Source organism: Clarias gariepinus, chromosome 12 (assembly GCF_024256425.1).
Source record: "Clarias gariepinus isolate MV-2021 ecotype Netherlands chromosome 12, CGAR_prim_01v2, whole genome shotgun sequence".
Lineage (NCBI taxonomy): Eukaryota > Metazoa > Chordata > Actinopteri > Siluriformes > Clariidae > Clarias > Clarias gariepinus.
Window position 1 is genome coordinate 22,615,986 of NC_071111.1, and position 19,958 is coordinate 22,635,943.

Below are 19,958 nucleotides of genomic sequence, written 5' to 3' on the forward strand. Positions count from 1 at the left end.
AGCCCATTGGCTTTGTCCAAAGGTTGGGGTACAGAACCTAAAGATGTTTTATAATAACTGACCATCACACCCAAAAACTACCGCCAGACTGTCTGAATCCCACAATTGTCTAGAATCCCTTACGGAAAAAAAATATGGCAATATATTGTAAAATATAATGCAATATACAGTATTAAATAATACATTTCCATATATAGGAAACTAGTGCTTATATTTGTTAATATATTGCAATATATAAATAGACTGTGTATGGATATATACAGTATATTACAATCCAGAGAAAAAACTTCTTTATATATATACTGTATATAATTGTGGATTTTTGATATGTTCAATAAAACTATAATATTTCTTATTGGTGTTTCATTTATCTCATATATATCTGGCTTTAATCTTGTTATGGTCTTGTATATGGCTGATTTGCATAAAGAAGTGAGCCATTAGCATATTGCAAACGCATATTGTAAAATAAATAGAAAGAAATAGATATTTAATCAAATTCAAAATATTATGAAGTATATTGTTAATTATAAAATTACGTACATTAAGATATATATTTATATATATTTCTAGACATTAAAAAGTGGTAATTCCTTATGTATTTTTTATCAATATATTATAATATATACTGTATTATTCAGTTTATTGTGAATATATTTAGTTTAGAACACTAAACCATTTAATATATGACAGTTAATATATAGAGAAATATATTTTCTTTGTGTAAGGGATGTCTTTGTATGCTGTGGTATAATAATTTCCTTCCACTAGAACTCCATCCATCCATCTAGGAAGCTCTGTAGTCCAGTTAGGAACCCTGAAGGCCAATGGTGATTACTGTTGTATTTATTCCCATTTTACGACTGTTGTGGGACCTCCGGTCAACATCCATACACCGCGGGCAATTTGGGAATGCCACTTAGCCTAATCTGCATATTTTTGGACTGTGGGAGTAAACCAGAGTACTGGGAGAATGACCCGAGACCCGAGATGGGAATTGAACTCGGACCCTGGAGTTGCAAGGTAACTAACCCTCTAAGTCTTCTATCTAAGAGGTGCAAAGCTGTTCAAGTGAGCTTCATAAAGACCCAGATAGTTGGTGTTAAATAGTTAATGTGTCCTTCTGCACAGACCCCTGACTGAACTCAACCACAAAGAACACCTTTGGGATGAACTGGAACATCGACCGCACCCCAGACCTCTTAATTGAATATCATGCACTTGTGGCTAAACGAGCATAAATCCCCAGAGCCAGGAGATTTTCCCAGCCTTCCCAGGAGAATTGAGGCTGTAATAGCTAGACAAGGAATCCATATTTACAGTATACCCATGGGTTTAGAATGGCAGCACAGTGTCATAGCGGTTAGCAGTGTCGCCTTGCACCTCCAGGGTCCGGGTACGATTCCTGCCTCTGGTCTGTGTGCATGGAGTTTGCATGTTCTCCCTGTGTTTGGTGGGTTTCCTCTGGGTACAAAGGCATACAGGTTATGCTAACTGGTGTTCCCAAATTGCCTTTAGTGCGTAGACGTGTGTGTGAATGTTGAAAGAAGGTCCTACCACAGTTGAAAAATGGGAATAAATACAATGGTCACCAAGGGAATTCACAGTCCCTAGTTGGACTACAGAGGTTCCTAGATGGATAGATAAATGGATCGGCAAACACATACGGCTTAGTGGTCAGCATTGTTGCCTTGGACCTCCAGGGTCCAGATTCGATTTCCGCCCCAGAGTCCGTGTCCATGATGTTTGTATGTTCTCCTCATGCTTGGTGGGTTTTCTTTCTCCCGTAAGGCTTATTGGCTTTCCCGTAGTGTGTGAATGAGCCTGTGATTGTGTGTATGTGTGTGCTCTGAGATGGATTGGCTCCCCATATAGGACCTACCCCGCCTCATGCCCCAGGTCTCCTAGGATAGGATAGCCTCCATGACCCCGTGTACAGGACAAAGAGGTATAGTCAATTAATGAATGAGTGAGTGAGTGTCATAGTCAGGTGTCTATATGGACATGTGTCCATTTTTAGTCATAGAAAGACCACAAGTCCTGAGGGCTGGGTGTGATGATTTTGGTGAACACATTCAGCATTGTGGTGTGAAGGAAACTGAAAAATGGTGAGTAATGAATCTTCTGGCTGCACTGGCTTGGTGTAAATAACAGCCTTCTGGAGCATGGACACCACAACAGCCATGAAGTGCCAGGGTGGAGGGAGAAATCGTGAAACCATCATTTAGCTGAGTAGACGCACGCACACGCACGTATGCGCGCGCACGCTCGTGCACACACACACACACACACACAGAGGTTTGGCGGTAGCGTGAGCGCGCTGGGTTGGAGCTACCGAACAGTACCGAAAGACTTCACGTCCTCCAGATACACTCGACCTCCATTCCACAGTGATTCCCGCTGGTTTGCTCGATGAGAAACGCGGGATTGTGTCTCCGCACGAGGATCAGGTGGAGGTTTTTGAGGATGCTGCGCGAGCGAGAAGGAGACGGTTACAGTGACGGTAACGCGCACGGCTCGGGGACGCGCCAAGCCAAAAACGAGAAATCGCTTTCCAGGAGGTGAGGTATGTAAACACAATGTGTGTGATTTCCTTATACCGCCGTTTATACCCCATAATATTCAGTGTTTAATCGATAGGAGAAAGAGAAGGGAAACGAGCCGCGCGTTGTTATATATGATAGGCTTTGGACAAACTACAGACTCACTAATGTCCATCACCAGTCTCACTAATGTCCATCACCAGTCTCACTAATGTCCATCACACCATCACCAGTCCCACTAATGTCCATCACACCATCACCAGTCTCACTAATGTCCATCACACCATCACCAGTCTCACTAATGTCCATAACACCATCACCAGTCTCATTAATGTCTATCACCAGTCTCACTAATGTCCATCACATCATCACCAGTCTCACTAATGTCCATCACCAGTCTCACTAATGTCCATCAGACCATCACCAGTCTCACTAATGTCCATAACACCATCACCAGTCTTATTAATGTCCATCACCAGCCTCACTAATGTCCATAACACCATCACCAGTCTCATTAATGTCCATCACACCATCACCAGTCTCACTAATGTCCATAACACTATCACCAGTCTCATTAATGTCCATCACCAATCTCACTAATGTCCATCACACCATCACCAGTCTCGTTAATATCCATCACCAGTTTCATTAATGTCCATCACACCATCACCAGTCTCGTTAATGTCCATCACACCATCACTTGTCTCATTAATGTCCATCATCAGTCTCATTAATGTCCATCACACCATCACCAGTCTCATTAATGTCCATAACACCATCACGAGTCTCATTAATGTCCATCACACCATCACCAGTCTCATTAATGTCCATCACACCATCACCAGTCTCGTTAATGTCCATCACACCATCACCAGTCTGGTTAATGTCCAACACACCCTCACTTGTCTCATTAATGTCTCAGTCATCTTATTAATGTCTTGTTAACAACAATCACCAGTCTCGTTATCAACAATCACCAGTCTGGTTAATGTCCATCACCAGTCTCCTTAATGTCCATTACACCATCACCAGTCTGGTTAATGACCATCACACCAATACCAGTCTCATTAATGTCCATCACTAATCTCATTAATGTCCATCACACCATCACCAGTCTCATTAATGTCAATCACACCATCAACAGTCTCATTAATGTCCATCACTAGTCTCGTTAATGTCCATCACACCATTACCAGTCTCATTAATGTCCATCACACCACCGCCAGTCTCGTTGATGACCATCAGAAGTCTTATTAATGACTATCACACCATCACCAGTCTCGTTAACAACAATCACACCATCACCAGTCTGGTTAATGACAATCACACCATCACCATTCTGGTTAATGACCATCACCAGTCTGGTTAATGACCATCACACCATCACCAGTCTGGTTAATGACCATCACCATCACACCATCATCATCACACCATCATCATCACACCATCACAATCACACCATCACCAGTCTGGTTAATGACTATCACACCATCACCAGTCTTATTAAAGACTTTCACATCATCACCAGTCTCATTAACAACAATCATTAGTCTCGTTATCAACAATAACCAGTCTGGTTAATGACCATCACACCATCACCAGTCTTGTTAATGACCATGACACCATCACCAGTCTGGTTAATGACCATCACACCATCACCAGTCTCATTAATGTCCATCACCAGTCTCGTTAATGTCCATCACACCATCACCAGTCTCGTTAATGTCCATCAACAGTCTTATTAATGATTATCACACCATCACCAGTCTCGTTAACAACAATTACACCATCACCAGTCTGGTTAATGACCATTACACCATCACCAGTCTTGTTATCAGTCTTGTAAGCATTTGTTTCCATAAATAAAGTTGAATTTAGTACAATAATCAGGAGATACCAGGTCATTTGTCTATATTAAAGATATTTAACCCTTATCAGCAGTTGGGCACATCTTCTCCCTGCCCCACACCTGCCTAGTGACTGATCCTAATGGCATAAAATAAATAAAATAAAACAACAAAAACAATAATAGTTGATCAGCAATGGCAGCCATGTCACTTTGGCTCGTTTCGATAACTGCCGTTGCCTGGGAATGGAGGACAGAGATAGAGGAAATAGGCCACCAGGGTAAACACAGCGCTGAGATAAGCGCAGGGCTGCAGGGAAATGAGCGCCATCCCTGGGAGCCAGTGTTTAGCACGCATTCCCTCAATGCACTTAATGAATAATGAGAGTGAAGGTCAGGTGTAGTGTTTGTACAGCAAAGCACACGCTGTTGTGCTTTAGACGGACTGTTAGTCTTCGCCCATTCAGAACATGATGCTGCCTTGAAATGACTTGGTGAGCTCATCGCTACAAGATCACACAAACTCTAAGGGTATTGAATTCAAATGGGTTTTATTTACACACCCTCATTTTCCCCTGATTTTGAATTTTGTGAATCCATAATGACTCTTATAATGCTAACCCTTTATTTGGCAAAATGTACTTTTACAGAATTATAAATAAAAGTCCTCCTCTTGCTAGTAATGTCAAGGAAAAAGAGGAACACACTCATGCCCTAATTTTTCTCTGGTTTCCAAATGATTTGGAAATCTAAACAGCAATTTGGCAACATTCTCAATTCCAGTGGATGTTGAGGCTAAGAATAAATCAAGCAGGTCCATTCACTCCTGATTCTCATCTTTTTTTTCCGTCCACTTCCCATTCGGCACATGAGGCGACGAATGCTCCCCACACTCTGGAAATATATCCGTCGTTTCTATGGAAGTTACTTAAGGGGTCGGGTTGCCAGATCGACTCGACAATTATCCCAACCTGTATGTCATGCAAACTCCATGCACACAGACCCCGAGGTGGGAATTGAACCCCGACCCTGGATGTGCAAGGCTAATCACTAAGCCACCATGCCACTCACTCTCACTCACTCACTCATCGTCTATACCACTTCATCCTGTATTCAGTGACGCGGAGGGGCCTGGAGCCCATCCCCGGAGGCTTAGGGCAAACTCCATGAACACAGAGACGGGAATCGAACCTGGCCGGGAATCAAAACTGGACCCTGGAGTTGCAAGGCGACAGTGCTAACCACTAAGCCTGTGCCGCTGAATCTGTAAATCTTATACAGTAATAAAGGAAAAGTTTTTTAATTCAGCGAGATGTTTGTTGGCTAATTGGCTTTATTGTAAAATTATCTATAACCCCTAAAAAACATTCTAATTACAATGCATTAGTCTTATACAAAAACACAAAATAAAAAGATTCCACTCATTTAGATACGATAATTAATCGATTTATATAAATGTGTTTAGATCTGGCTGCAACATTGTTGTAGCGGTTAGAACTGTGGCCTCGCACCTCTAGGGTCGAGGGTTCGAGTCCCGCCTTCTGATCTTTTTTTTTGTGGAGTTTGCGTGGTGGGTTTAGACTCCAGGCCTCCCGTGACCCCTGAACAGGACACGCGCTTGTAGAGAATGAGTGTGAGTGTTTACATTTGCCATTATTTAGTAGAGACGGAAAAAATCAATTAATTAATGTAGAGTAATAATTGTCTTAGAGGTGACTCGTGTATCTCCACACTACATTCCGTTCCGTTTTTTATTTATATTCAGTATGTTTGCATTTTAGATGGTAAAACATTGCAGTTCCTCTATGATCCTGCAGAGGGTGCTTTAAACTATTCACACTATTCACAGTTGCTATGTTTGTTTATGAAAAATGTAATATCGAATCAGGATATTTATAAAATCGTGATAATATCGTATCAGGAGGTCCTTGTTGATTCCCGTCCCTGTTATAATCAGCAGCACAGCTTGTTTTTCCTTTCCTTTCCTCAGTTATTAAGGACCGAGCTGCTTTCGAGGAAACTGTGACAGCTTCTGCGAATTTAATTCTCCATAATTTGACCTTCATACACGTTTCCGTCCCTGTTCTAGCAGTTCAGGCCTTAATTGTGCTGCCGTCATCCAGCTCAGCTTTATCGCATACACGAAAGCAGACGTGGCCTGCCTTTCTCAGAAGTAATTACCCGAGTATGCTCTGTACAACTTCATTAAACGGCATCTCCTTGCCATTTCTATTCCCCGAGCAGCCATGCTGCGATCAGCTGAGCCAGGAAAATCTTAATTAACTAAAATGTAAATGGCCATGGACACCATTATGGCTGATCTGCGGCTCATTTCCAGGACAAAAACCTCAGCAGGAGAGGAACAATTGTTATTGAAATGTATTATCACGCGAACACAAAAGGCCAACGCTGGTTGCAGGGGACTCGCTGGATTTCATTGCCATGGAAACGTATTTTGTCATGTCTCTTTAGGGACAATTGCAGTAATACTAATATTAATAGTGAGCAATTTGAGTTATGTTCAGTCATCACAGAGTATGAACACGGTGCTCTCTGGTTGTATTATAAAGTGGGTAAAAGAGACCACTAGTTAGTATAGAGGAAAATCGATTCAGGTACGAGAATCGCTTTTTCAATTAATTCTTTCATTCATTCAGTCTTGTACAGGGTCGCAGGAAGCCTGGAGTCGATACCAGGAGAATCCGGGTACAAGGCGGGGTTCATTTTTTTTATTAAGATTTTTTATCACAGGACACACATGCACACATCACGAACACCAATTACCCTAAACTGGGAGGAAACCGGAGAAAACCCACTAAGCACGGGGAGAGAAAGAACAGATAGTGCTTTCCTCCACATTATGAGCATCGGAGTCTCAGTGCAAGTGTGTGTGTTTTGTCCTAGTTAAATACTCCAGAACTATGACCCTGACTTGAATAAGACACTTAAAACTGTTCTTGTTCTCTTGTTACAGTCCTGAAAATAAAAAGTAACCTTAAAAGACTTTACTCATGATATTCCTCTCTTGTTGTGTTACAGGTCTGACTTACCACTGCTACAGAAATGGTGTACGCTTTGCCGATGGACGCCGTGAAGCCGTCTCTGCACACGACTCTCCTGCCGTACCTGATGCCGAACAATTCGGAGAGGGTCAACGAGTCGACCCTGGCGTCCAGTACCCCCACGTCTCCCTGCAATCTGGACACGACCGCGTTCCAGCCTAACAGCACCCAGGTGTCTTACGAGCTCAGTCCAGCGGAGGTGACCATTCTCGGGTTGATCTTCGGAGTCTTTTGGCTAGTCTCGGTTCTTGGCAATGCTTTGGTGTGTTTGGTGATACACCGCAGCCGCAGAACTCAGTCGACCACAAATTACTTTGTAGTGTCTATGGCTTGTGCTGATTTGCTGCTGAGCCTGGGCTGTGCCCCGTTCGTTCTGCTCCAGGTCTCGACTGGACACTGGCCCCTGAGCGCGGCGGCCTGCAAGGCAGTGCGCTACATCCAGCACTTGTGCCCTGGCGTGCAGGTCTACGTGCTCCTCTCCATCTGTGTGGATCGCTTCTACACTATTGTGTATCCGCTGAGCTTCAAGGTATCTCGGGAGAAGGCGAAACGCATGATCCTGGCTTCTTGGCTCTTCGACGCGGCCTTCGTCTCCCCGTGCCTCTTTTTCTACGGATCTTCTTCGTCCGTCACACGAAGACACTGCGAGTTTTTCCTCCCGGGATCTTGGGACGGTCTGGCCTACGCTCTGGTCCACCTCCTGTTTGGATTCCTGGTTCCGGCGCTTCTAATCTTATCCTTCTACCAGAGGGTAGTGCGCTATATCTGGCGGATCAGCGCGGACGGACGCACGGTGCGCAGGACTATGAACATCGTGCCCAGAACGAAAGTCAAAACCATCAAGATGTTCCTGATGCTCAACACTGTGTTCCTCCTTACATGGATGCCTTTTTACGTAGCGCAGCTCTGGCATCCCGATGTAGCCGCAGGACCCAGCAGACGGGGGGCGCTCTTCTTCGTAGCGATCGCGTGGATGTCGTTCAGCTCCACTGCCTCGAAGCCCACGCTCTACTCGGTGTACAATGCCAATTTCAGGCGAGGAATGAGAGAGACGTTCTGCATGTCGTCCATGAAGTGCTACCGGAGCAACGCGTACACCATCACCGCCAGTTCGCGGATAGCGAAAAAAAATTACGTGGGGGTCGTAGACTTGCCGGCGCCGCCAAAAACTCTGATCAAAGATTCCGTTTATGACACTTTTGACCGAGAAGCGAAAGAGAAAAAACTGGCCTGGCCTATAAGCGTCAACCCACCAAACACGTTTGTATAGAGCGGAATACAAGGTGACCTGTTTGTCCAAGTGGAACTCAAAGACGCTTAGGTTGACTTTTTTTTTTTTTTTTTAACACACCTAGCATCGAGAGCTGAAAGTACTGCTCGTTCAAACCGAAACAGACAAGCAGGACATGTCAAAAAGCAAAAGCTTGCTCAGTAGCCAGGTGTCTGTGTCATGGTTTCATGAGGAGAAGCTCTTCTCTGTCATTTCTGTTTGTAGTACTGTACGTTACGTAATGTTGAAGTCCTTCCTGTATGTTGTTTCACGTGATTATTAACGTTGTCATGCAAAACAAAACCATCGTTGTCGCTTGTTGGCAGAACGGACCCGTGAGTCTGTCCTATCTATATGTCCATGCAGTCTAGAGTCGTCCTATGGGTTTGTGAGAGGAATGTCTTCTCTGTCTACGCTAAAGTCGATGAACGGCACTTCTCACGATGCCACTGCTGTGATGAGGTTCTTGTTTATTACCATAGAGTGTTATGTCCTATAGGAGACGTCCAGGAAATGTCCAAAACTGTGTTGCATTAAACATATAATAAAAAAAGAAACAGTTGCATACCAAAATTGTGTAAAGATCACTACAGAGCGTTATTAGCATTCAGATCCATTAAAACGATGAATAATAAAAGCTACTTCAATAGGAACACCATCGGTGCGTAAACGAAGACATTTAAACACTGGCATTGTTTTTCGTGCCTTTGCATGGTTTAACAGTTCAATGAATTGGTGGTCCATTGTCTGTCGACAAATTAATTAAATCAAATTCAACAAAAGACATTGTAAAATATTCTACTGTAAAATCTATTGTCTTCAAAAATGTCATTATGTCAAAAATATCATTATACTCTTTAATCACAACTAAACATCAGTCAGTCTTTGGGGTCTCTGAAATGTCTGTTAACGTTCTATCTGAACTCTCCAGGAATAACTCCCGCTTCAAACGGTCGATTTTACCGTTTAAACACAATTAATTGGCTGTTTTTTTAGTTTGATTGGCCGTGGCCGGTGATCAGCTGATCAGTCTCAGATATAAACGAATGATGCAAACCGAGTGACGCAACCGAAACACATTTTTATGGTGTTATGTTATCCCAAAAAAATCACCTTTGCTAATCAATTTGGCTAATTAGTCGAAAATTGCGCACTCACAGTTTTGAGTGTTTGAGAAGGTAAAACATCACTGTTTCTTTATATACGGATACTACTGGTTGCGCACTCTAAACTATTTATATATACTACTCAAAAATATAAAGGGAATGCCTCTCATATGTGTATGCATGGTTCAAGTCAAACCTTTTTAATATATATGATTGCCACTTTTTAAAGATAATTTTCATTTTCATTATTTTTACACAGTCTGATTAGTCTCCAGCATGTGTGCATTTGTTTTGTTTTTTTTTGTGACCAAAAAAATTCCCTTCTTTAATTTTTGTATTGGCCAATTACTTTTTTCCCCCCATATTGTTTCCCCACTGCTGTTTCGAGGTGGGGTGTGTCTCAGCAGCCCATTTACATAGACACTGGAACATTGTGATCAAAGGACGAATTATAGGTATAAGAAAAAGCATTAACGAGGACACTTTAGGGAGCTCGGAGAGCTGTGTTAAAACTAAAACTACTAAAAACATCAATTACCTGTCTATGGAAGTCTGGAAATGACACAAGGTTTCCAGAGATCATGACTCATTTTCTTTGTAATGCACAGTCATGGATGCATTCTGTACAGTACGGACGAGCACAACCTGTCTTTACTTACACCAGCAATCGATGCAAGATGTATAAATAGCTTCATGTATTAACACTAGACTCATTTCCTTCACAAGTTGTGTCCGTCACTTGAGACATGGCAGTGATCATGAACAGGTGGATCTGTTTCACTGCCTAAGGGGACTGGGATGTCTCCATGGTTACTAGGGACAGGATCTGCCAGAGATAAGATATTATCGCGATACATCTGTGCCAATTTGTTTTGGACTGCGATTTTGTAAATATCACCATTTTCTGTTTTTTTTTTCATATTCTGTTACAATTCTAAACAAATTTAACAGGATACAATGTGAGAATAACTAAAATCCTAAAGTCTGTAGGACTGAAGAATTTTTTTTCAAATCATTTTTTTTTTGTCAGTGTGGCGATACATGAATACATGACCCCCCCCCCCCCCCCATCCCCCCCTCCATCCGATGATTGAGACATGGTTTTCTCACTGTGTCTTAAATGTATGCTATGTGCAGTGACTTGCACAGTTAGGAGTAGCGAATCCAACGTTCAGAACCACGGACAAAACAGAGGGAATTATTTTACGCTAAGCAATTGCACATCTTTATTATATATCTTTTTTTTTGTTACATAGACAAATAATTTCAGCTTCTGCCAACAGGTTCTATACATACTTTATACATAAATATAAAAATATCCATATATTTCTGTGCAAAATAATAACATCATAATTATTGGAAACGGACAGGCAGGAAATGAGGAACCACAAACGCATCACTGTCCGACAGTACGTTATTCATTAGTGAGTCGTTACTTACGTATTTACTGTTGATTTGTTTGTGAGGTCTACATAAATATAAACATCATTCAATTCAAATTAGTCATATTGTACAAAATACTGTTTGTTTAGCAACACGTCCGATTAGCGCCTTAAACTTGATTTTGGTTTTCGTACAAATAATTCTTTCTTGACTTTTTTTTTTCTTTTTTAAGTGGACTGTCCAGTGGTGTTCGTGTGCATGTTTTATTAATCTAAAAGTTAAGAAGCTGAACATGATTTCCCAGCATCCTATTGAGTACTGATTCCGAATCTCCACGAGTGTGTGAAAGAGAGAGAGAGAGAAATAAGAGAGACGGCGAGTCAAGGCAGATATAAGTGAACAAGTCAAAGTAATACGAACAGAACTGCGTTTCTTAAAACAGAAGCTAGACGACTCTTAACCAGAGTTATAGTGACTAAAAACAAAAGCTGAATCCACATTTTACAGTTGTGGAGGAACAAAGAAAAAAAAAAAAGAAGGAAAGTGCGCTACGTTTCATTAAGGAATAAATACATCTGAATCAAAACAGGTTTGACTCCGCAACATCGACAAGAACAAAGAGCTTTAACCCAGTGCTATGCAAATCTTCAAAAATTCTTTAAAGTGCTTAGAGCTTAAACTTTCCTGCCGCACCCTGTGTGTGTGCGCACGTCTCGCGAGTCCTTTGGAGGTTGATGCGTGTTGCTGTCTTGCACAATTTGTTTTCTGACTTTCTTGAATCTGCAAGAATTCACATCTTGCCTCACTGTCGGCTTTCACTTCTTTCTAAATCTGATCTGAGACAAGAATAAAGAAAAAACACAGCACTGTGGATGTGACTTAGTGTTCCTTAACATAAAAAAAAAAAAAAAGAGAGGGACTTCTGCACTGTCCTTCCATCCTTCATATACACCAGTCTACATAGCTCTATCGATCGCCCCTCTTCGGTATCCGGAGCGAGTCTGGACTGTCTTTAAAGAGAAGCTTCTTCTTCTAAGTCATCTTGCTCTGGCTGATGCCTGAGGAGTTGTATTTGCCATTTTTGGGTATTTTGGTGGCGCTGCTGCTTTGTGAGCCTTTCTGATCATCTCCTGTTAGAAGAGCTTTGATTTCCGATGGGATTTTTCCCTGGTCCATGGCGATACACCACTGCTTGTACTGAAAACAAAAAACAAAACAGAGTCTAAATGTTAAATGGGTTATCACATTTGTGAATTCAAAATGTCGCCATTTTAACTTCAAAGCCTTCAAAACTGGTACTGACCTGCATCTCGGATGATTCAAGCCCTAAGCTGATGAATAACTTAAAGGTGCTATAAAAAATTCTATTCTTCTTACTAGAACTACAAAGTAATGTAAAATAAAGATTTGTATAATTGCGATTTTGTATAATATATCTCTATTTTATAAATATCTCCATTTGATATCAATCTTTTTCAGAGCACCACCTATAGGACTATAGAGGCGTGACAACATTTTACCACCTCAAAGGCATGTAAGAGTCATTTTGTCAGGATAAGGAACAAATCCAACTTATAGACGTGTACCTGGACCGGAACTCATTCATAAGTAGGAAACTACTGCCTTCCACCATCTCAAATGCAGGTAGTTCCCTGCTTACGAACGAGGTGTGTTCTAGGTACACGTCCATAAGTTGGATTTGTTCTTTAGTCTGACAAAATGACTCTTACATGCCTTTGAGACGAATATACAATGCATACCCATCCACTTGACTAAATCTCTCCCCACTTTTCCCACACTCCCATCATGTGGACAAAAACCATAACCGCACACAAAGAAATGAATGTTGCATGTCAGATGTAACAGTGTTGTCTTTGCGTCTTTAAATCATGAGGGGAATCCCGAACGCCATTTTGTCCGAGAGCTGTTTTCCACTGTATTGGACCGTGTTTTGTTTAGGATTTCTTTGAAATTAAGATTATTTAAGATGACAACAGCTTTATGGGACATACCATTTCCATCATCGTGCTCCCGGACTGATTTAGTATATAAATTATACTGTATACGGTACAGTGTCGCGAGGGGCCTGGAGCCTACCCCAGGAGACTTTTGGCACAAGACAGGATACACGCTGGATGAGGTGCCAATCCATCATGGGGCACGCACACACACTACAGGACAATTTGTGAACACAATTAACCTAATCTGCATGTATTTGGCCTGTCAGAGGAAACTAGAGTACGGGGACTCGATGCGAGAATCAAACCCTCGACCCTGGAGGTGTGAGGTCACAGTGCTAACCACTACACCAGCGTGCCACCAGGGACAAACCGGTCATCCTCTTGATGTTTTTCATTTAAAACTAATACAACCAACATGCAAAAATATACAGCAGTTACAAATATATAAAAATTTAAACCAGATCAATTTCTGGAAAAATGAACGAAAACCTGCTTTGAGGTGTGACATGTTTGTTTGTATCTGCGTCATTTCAGTAATTTCACACACGCCCACAACACCCGGTCACAACTCTCTCAAATGATTATTTGGAAATGTTACATCTACGTCTAAGAAAAGTGTTGTCCTAATGTGCAACCAATCATATTTATAATTAAATCTGCATAAGTTTTGTGGCCGTGGCTTATGGGTGAAATGTGGGTGGGGATTAATGCAACATTTAAAACGTTACAATCTTAATTAACACCCCTCATTTAACCATTAGCTTTTAGCCCTAGGTGAAAAATCTTTTCAAATGCACTGTTAAGCAAAGAACAGGAGGAATATTATTATTTTATTATAAAGTCCAGTTTCACAGATGGGTTTTATATCCTTTATTATCCCGAAATGTTCAAATCTGTGTCTAACTTTACTTTGACCGATTATTATACGGGGAGAACGCGGGCAAAATGGGGAACCCACCATCTCCAGTTCTTCTCTCAGGGCGCAGATAGCTCTTTCTTTACTGGACACCAGCTCCTCCAGGTACTGGTAGCGCAGCTTCTTTCTGGCTCGACACTCTCGCGCACTCTGCCTGCTCCGCTCCAACTTCGCCTTCAGGTCGATCTTGGCGGGCTTTCGACCGCGTTTCCCTGGTTTCTTCACCTTTCCACCGACAATCTGCTGAGAAAAAGGGGAGGTTGGCGTTATGCAACACTACGTTAAGTGAAGACAAATATAGCCTCCTTTTTTTTATAAGTGGTATAAGAGGAGTAAAACACTTTGGGACACTTTTTGTTTTAGGGAAATAAGCAACTAATAATACAATAGTTTAAATGAACTATTGATAATAAAAACTAAAATAAAAAAATAAGTATGTTCACAATCACAGCTATTAAAATGTGTTAGAACTATACACTCTCGCTCATTCATTTTCTATACCGATTATCCTGTACAGGGGTGCAAGAAGCCCGGATTCTATCCCAGGTGGCTCAGAACACAAGACAGGATACCCACCCTGGACAGGAAACAAGACTGGACACACTACAAGGCAATTTGGAAAATACCAATAAACCTAATTTGCAAGTCTTTGGACTGTGGAAGAAAACCAGAGGACCCGGAGGAAACCCACCAAGCATGTAAACTTCATGCACACAGACCTGAGGCGGGAACCGAATCCTGGACACTGGCGCCATTGTGCCGTCATAAACACAAATTTTTCTGCGATTATAATTATATTATTTAAAATTAAATTAGGTTTATTAGCATTTCCAATTTGCCCCGTGTGTGTGCCCTGTCATGGATTGTCACGGTGTCCAGGGTGTGTCCTGCCCCATGCCCAAAGTATCATGGGATAGGCTCCAGCCCCGCGCGACCTTGTATACAATATAAACAGTACCGTATAAAAGATGGACATAATATGATATGATATATGACATACAGTACGATAAAAAATTTGCCCCTTCCTGATTTTTCTTTCTTTTTCCATAGTTGTCACACTTTAATGATTTATATAATTAAATTAATTTTAGTATTAAACAAAGATAACCAGAGTAAATACAAAATGCAGTTTTTAAATAATAATTTCATTTATTAAGGGCAAAAAAAGCTGTCCAAACCTACCTGGCCTCATGTGAAAAATGTATTTAGATTATACTACATGAAATTATTTAATATTATATTATATTATATTATATTATATTATATTATATTATAGCACCAATACCATACTACTACTACATTATAGTACTACTTCTACTACTACTAATAATAATTCCATAAAAATTACTATTATATTTCTGTTAGAATTCATTAGTATCTGAATAAAATATCTATATAATCAAATGTTGGGTAACAAAATGAGAATAAAAGGTGCTGTAATGTGTCAAACTTGAATAAATAAAAATATTCCAAAAGGCAATTTATTATGCATTTTAATACTGAGTTTATTTTTGCAGTGACTATATGGCTGGTATTTATTAATACTTTAATTATAACGATTTTAAACTAAAATAATACAGTCAAAGCCATGATATAAGTATATGAAGTAAGATAGCATGATGACTGTGTGTGTAAGAGAGGAGTAAACCTACACAAACACACTCCTGACCTGAACTAAACATCTGGATCAGCTGTCTCTGGATTGCTGGTTAACTACATTAAAAGCGAATTCTCTGACTAGATAGCGTGCAAACCCTACAGCAACCTGTCTCGTGTCTAACTAACACTAACACGACTAACAGCACGACTAGTCACTGCTTGAGCCCTGACAGCGGTGAGCTGTGTCCTGTGTGTCAACTAAACTAAGTTAGCAGCTCTTACCTTACTGTCATCCATTTTGGATGACCTGCACTGGGAGATCCAAACAGCTAGCTAGCTAAGCAAAACCCCCTGAACACTTGATAATGAATACGTGTTCACGGGTGTGTAATCGTCCCCCGCGGCGTGAGGGGATGTCTGAGGGTCCAGGCGCCTGGTTTTATCCTGAGTCTTCTACAAAGTTCGAGTGAAAACACTCACAGAAAGCCCGAGAGTCGCTAATGTTTTTAGCATCGTTTCCGCCCATTAGACGTTTCCATGGACCCGCCCACTGCGCGCGGAGCATGCTGGGACTTTGGGTTCAAATTCATTTTGTTTGTCACATACACAGTACGATATGCAGTGAAATGCCTAGACAACTGCACGTGACCTTAAAATAAAAGACTATGAATAAGAAATAAATATAAAAAATAAAATAGAAGGAAAATTTAACTAAGAAAGGATAAAATTAAATATAAAATTAAAATAAAATAACTGTACAGTACAAAATACACAATATAAAACTAAATAAGTACAAAATACACAATATAAGAAAATATATATATAAAAAAAATAGAACAATAAGAAAAACAGCTGTACAAGTAGATATGGATTTTATGGAATTTTTGTGTGCGGAATGAAGTTAGATGCAAATGGTAATTAAAAATGGTAATAAAAAATGTTTAATAAAAATTGTTTAATAAAAAAAAATGTTTAACAAAAAAAAAATTATTAATATATTTTTTTATATAAAAAAGAGTTTAATCTGGCTGAGTTGTGTTTTGCGGAATTTAAGCTGAATCCATCACAAGCTGCTTATTGTTATTTCAAGAAACAACCTTACATACTCGTCGTTGACGAGAAAATAGTTTATAAAAATAGTTAAATACTTAAAGCTCATTTCAGGTTGAAGCCCACATAGTTGAAGTTCTACTTCTTTCATTTGTCAGCCAAACACACTCCCTGTTCAGTAATCAGAGAGTGAATCACAGATACGAAATCGAAAAAGTAGATGGGATAAAGATGGAGTTTGGTCTTAAAATGACTCAAGCGCGTCAAAATGCACTTATACCACTTCAGCGGTGCAAATATTAGGTAATTCCAATAAATATATTCAGTTTAGCTTTTCTAATTAATACAGTATCTATTGGTGCAGGTGTTTGTTTACATTACAGTAGCTAATTAGTAGCTTATTTTAAACTCGATTATTAAATACACTAACACAACTAACAGCACGATTTTTGTTTTTTGACAAATAAGACCCTGAACATTAAGGCCAAACAACTCCACTTTTATTGTGGTTTGTTCAGATGCAGTTTTGTGAACCTCACATGCTTCCATGCTCTTTTTAGACAGGAGAGGTTTCTCATCGCTTTTACCCAACATTTTGATTCTACTTATAAACTTCAGGCAGATATCTAAGTACTGCAAAAGTTTCATGAAAATCTGTACAGACAGTACAAAATAAAAAAAAATAACATGACCAAAGCTTTCTTTTATTTATATAGATATGGCCAAAATGATGTAGACACCCAGCTGATTATCACAACAATATGAGGTTCTTCCCCAAACTGTTGCCACACATCTGTATAAAATCGGTATACATTTTCCATTTCCTGAAGATGTAAACACTGTTCCAGTATGGAAACCCCCTTGTGCAAAAAACACCACGCAGAAGCTACCTCGGTCCTTTTAAATCAATACTGGGGTGAAGCTGTGTCTCTACCACCTTAGACGCCTGAGAGACTTTAGCTGTACAAGCTGCTTAGGAACCTTCACTCCTACACCATAGAGAACATCCTGAGGAAAACATTTTACAACCTGGTTAGGGAACAGCACCATGCAAAACAGACAAGGTCTACAGAGCCTGGTGCGATCAGCCGAGCACTTTATCTGTACCGAGCTCCCTAAGCTGCTCTTGATCTACAGCAAGCGATGCTGGACCAAGGGCAGGGATATAGTAAAAGACCTCAGCCACCCAAACAATGGACTGTTCCTTCTGCAGTAATCAGGAAACCGCTTCCGCTCTCTGAAGGCCAACGCAGAGAGAATTTGGACAGGTTATTTGCAGGTCACCCTGACACCAGAGGCAATGGTCAAGACATTATATACACTTATATACACTTCATTATAGCAAGAGGCCACTGGCAGTACAAGGCTCTCCCCATTGGCCTCCATTCAGGGCATGATGGACATCATCCTGCCCAATAAAAATCTGTACATTGCAGCCTATCTGGACAATTTTACCATCCACTCCTGTGCTTGGATCAATCACCCTTTTGTCGCCATTGTGAGAAATTGCTGGAAGAACTTCAGAGGGGATCTTCTTCCCCCAGGTTATTCAGGCTCTCAACCAGAACACCGCAAAAAAACTAGACACTCACTTTCATTCAGTGTCAGTTTCGTGCTGTTCTTTGTACAATTACAAAATACATTATTTGCACAACTACTATTATTTGCAAGTTCTCGAAAGGGCTTGCATTACCCTGTGTATACTGATATACAGTATGTAAGACAGACAGTTTGCAATTAACAACCTGTTTTTGTGTTACTGTCTCTATTGCTGCTGGATGTCTGGGATTTCCTTCAGGATTGATAAGGGATCTATCTATCTATCTATCTATCTATCTATCTATCTATCTATCTATCTATCTATCTATCACATTTGCATATTGCACATATTTCATAATTCATATTTCACTGATTCCTAATTCAGACTTCTATATTTTTTTATATACTTCTCAGGTTACAATTACACTTTGCACATTCTGTGTAATTTATATAGTTTATATATTTCTATTTTTATTATATTTTATTATAACTTTTGTAAATCTGTAGATTTGCACATTTCTTCCCAATTTTTTATTTTTTTTTTTTACATTTTTTGTATTATATTTTAATTGATATTTAACAACAACAAAAAAGCAGAGCAAGATCAATATACAATCAACACCCACGTCAAACATTTAAACACAAACAATACTTTTGTTAATATAAGAGTGAACATGGAAAAACCAAAGGGCAAAACAAACCAGGAAAAAGAAAGCATAAAGGAAAGAAAGAGTCATGATTGTTCAAGTAGATTCCACTTAGGGGCCCATATCCGCCAGAGAAAATCAGATTTGTTCTGTAAGTCATACGTACGTTTTTTTTATTTTTTTTTTATTTAAAATCTCTCTCTATATATATTTTTTATATATTTATTAGACGTTTTATCTTTGGTTTAATTATACTTTTTATTTATTGGATTCTGCAATTTTCCTTTTAATGTAATAAAACCTTTTTATTCTATTCTTTCTTTCCATTTTAGGTCATAGTCTTAATTTGAAATTTTTATTTGATGTGTTGAGGTTGAAAAAGACGAACTTGAGTTTTCTGCACCGAACTCAAACCCCCTTTTGGTGTCACTTCGACATCCCAACACCTCAACAAACTGATCATACTGATCCCCACAACAATTCAAAATCTATTGGAAAGCCTTCCCAGAAGAGTGGAATGTTCTATAACAGCACAATGGGTATACATCTCTTGTGGGAATGGGATGTTTAATAAGCAAGTACGAGTGTAATAGTGAAGGTTATGTATTTTTCTTAATCGAATGCTGCTCAACATTAAAACCAAACTAAAATTACTTGATAAAACAACCAGTAGATGGCATACAAGAACCCTTCCCTTTGATTCATAAGAACTTCCTACTCATTTTGGACATCATCTCTTTCCAATATACCCATTGGCTCCAGTGTTTTCTATAGTTAGGTTCTCATTTACGTTATAGCACGGTTGATAGAAAGTCATTCTCTCATCACCTTAAAAAAATCACAACTTCACCTACTGCACAGTTTACTTTGTTAAACAACAAGAAGTATTAAAATATTAATCTTAGATCATCTAAAATGAATCTCTGAAGCTGTAATTAGATAAACCGTAATGTATAGTCATGTGTAAAAGTTAGTACCCATTTTTTAATTATCTCATCGTTGCAGGTCTTAGTATACTAAGTATAATACTAAGTAT

The 19,958-nt window shown here is 39.9% G+C and overlaps 2 protein-coding genes across 3 annotated transcripts; one reads left to right on the forward strand and one right to left on the reverse strand.

Moving 5' to 3' along the window:
• Positions 1-2,326: 2,326 nt before the first annotated feature.
• Positions 2,327-9,276, forward strand: gpr19 (G protein-coupled receptor 19). Its single transcript, XM_053508933.1, has 2 exons — positions 2,327-2,566; positions 7,429-9,276. The coding sequence occupies exon 2, from the start codon at positions 7,453-7,455 to the stop codon at positions 8,719-8,721; it is 1,269 nt and encodes a 422-aa protein (XP_053364908.1). The 5' UTR covers positions 2,327-2,566; positions 7,429-7,452; the 3' UTR covers positions 8,722-9,276.
• Positions 9,277-11,025: 1,749 nt separating this feature from the next.
• crebl2 (cAMP responsive element binding protein-like 2) lies at positions 11,026-16,211 on the reverse strand. Of its 2 annotated transcripts, none has more exons than XM_053508279.1 (3): positions 15,969-16,211; positions 14,130-14,327; positions 11,026-12,407 (listed from the first exon to the last, which is right to left on the reverse strand). In XM_053508279.1, exons 1-3 carry the CDS (start codon positions 15,981-15,983, stop codon positions 12,243-12,245), a joined length of 378 nt encoding a protein of 125 aa, XP_053364254.1. In that variant the 5' UTR covers positions 15,984-16,211; the 3' UTR covers positions 11,026-12,242. The 2 variants fall into 2 exon arrangements, with proteins under 2 accessions (XP_053364254.1, XP_053364253.1); XM_053508278.1 differs by having other exon boundaries at positions 14,130-14,330.
• Positions 16,212-19,958: the final 3,747 nt, after the last annotated feature.

Excerpts from the sequence above, each read along its gene's own strand:
- gpr19 (XM_053508933.1), top strand. The coding sequence starts at position 7,453 with ATGGTGTACGCTTTGCCGATGGACGCCGTGAAGCCGTCTCTGCACACG.
- crebl2 (XM_053508278.1), bottom strand. Across the intron at positions 12,408-14,129 it reads TGAGAGAAGAACTGGAGATG|TACAAGCAGTGGTGTATCGC; the intron begins GTGGGTTCCCCA and ends TTTTGTTTTCAG.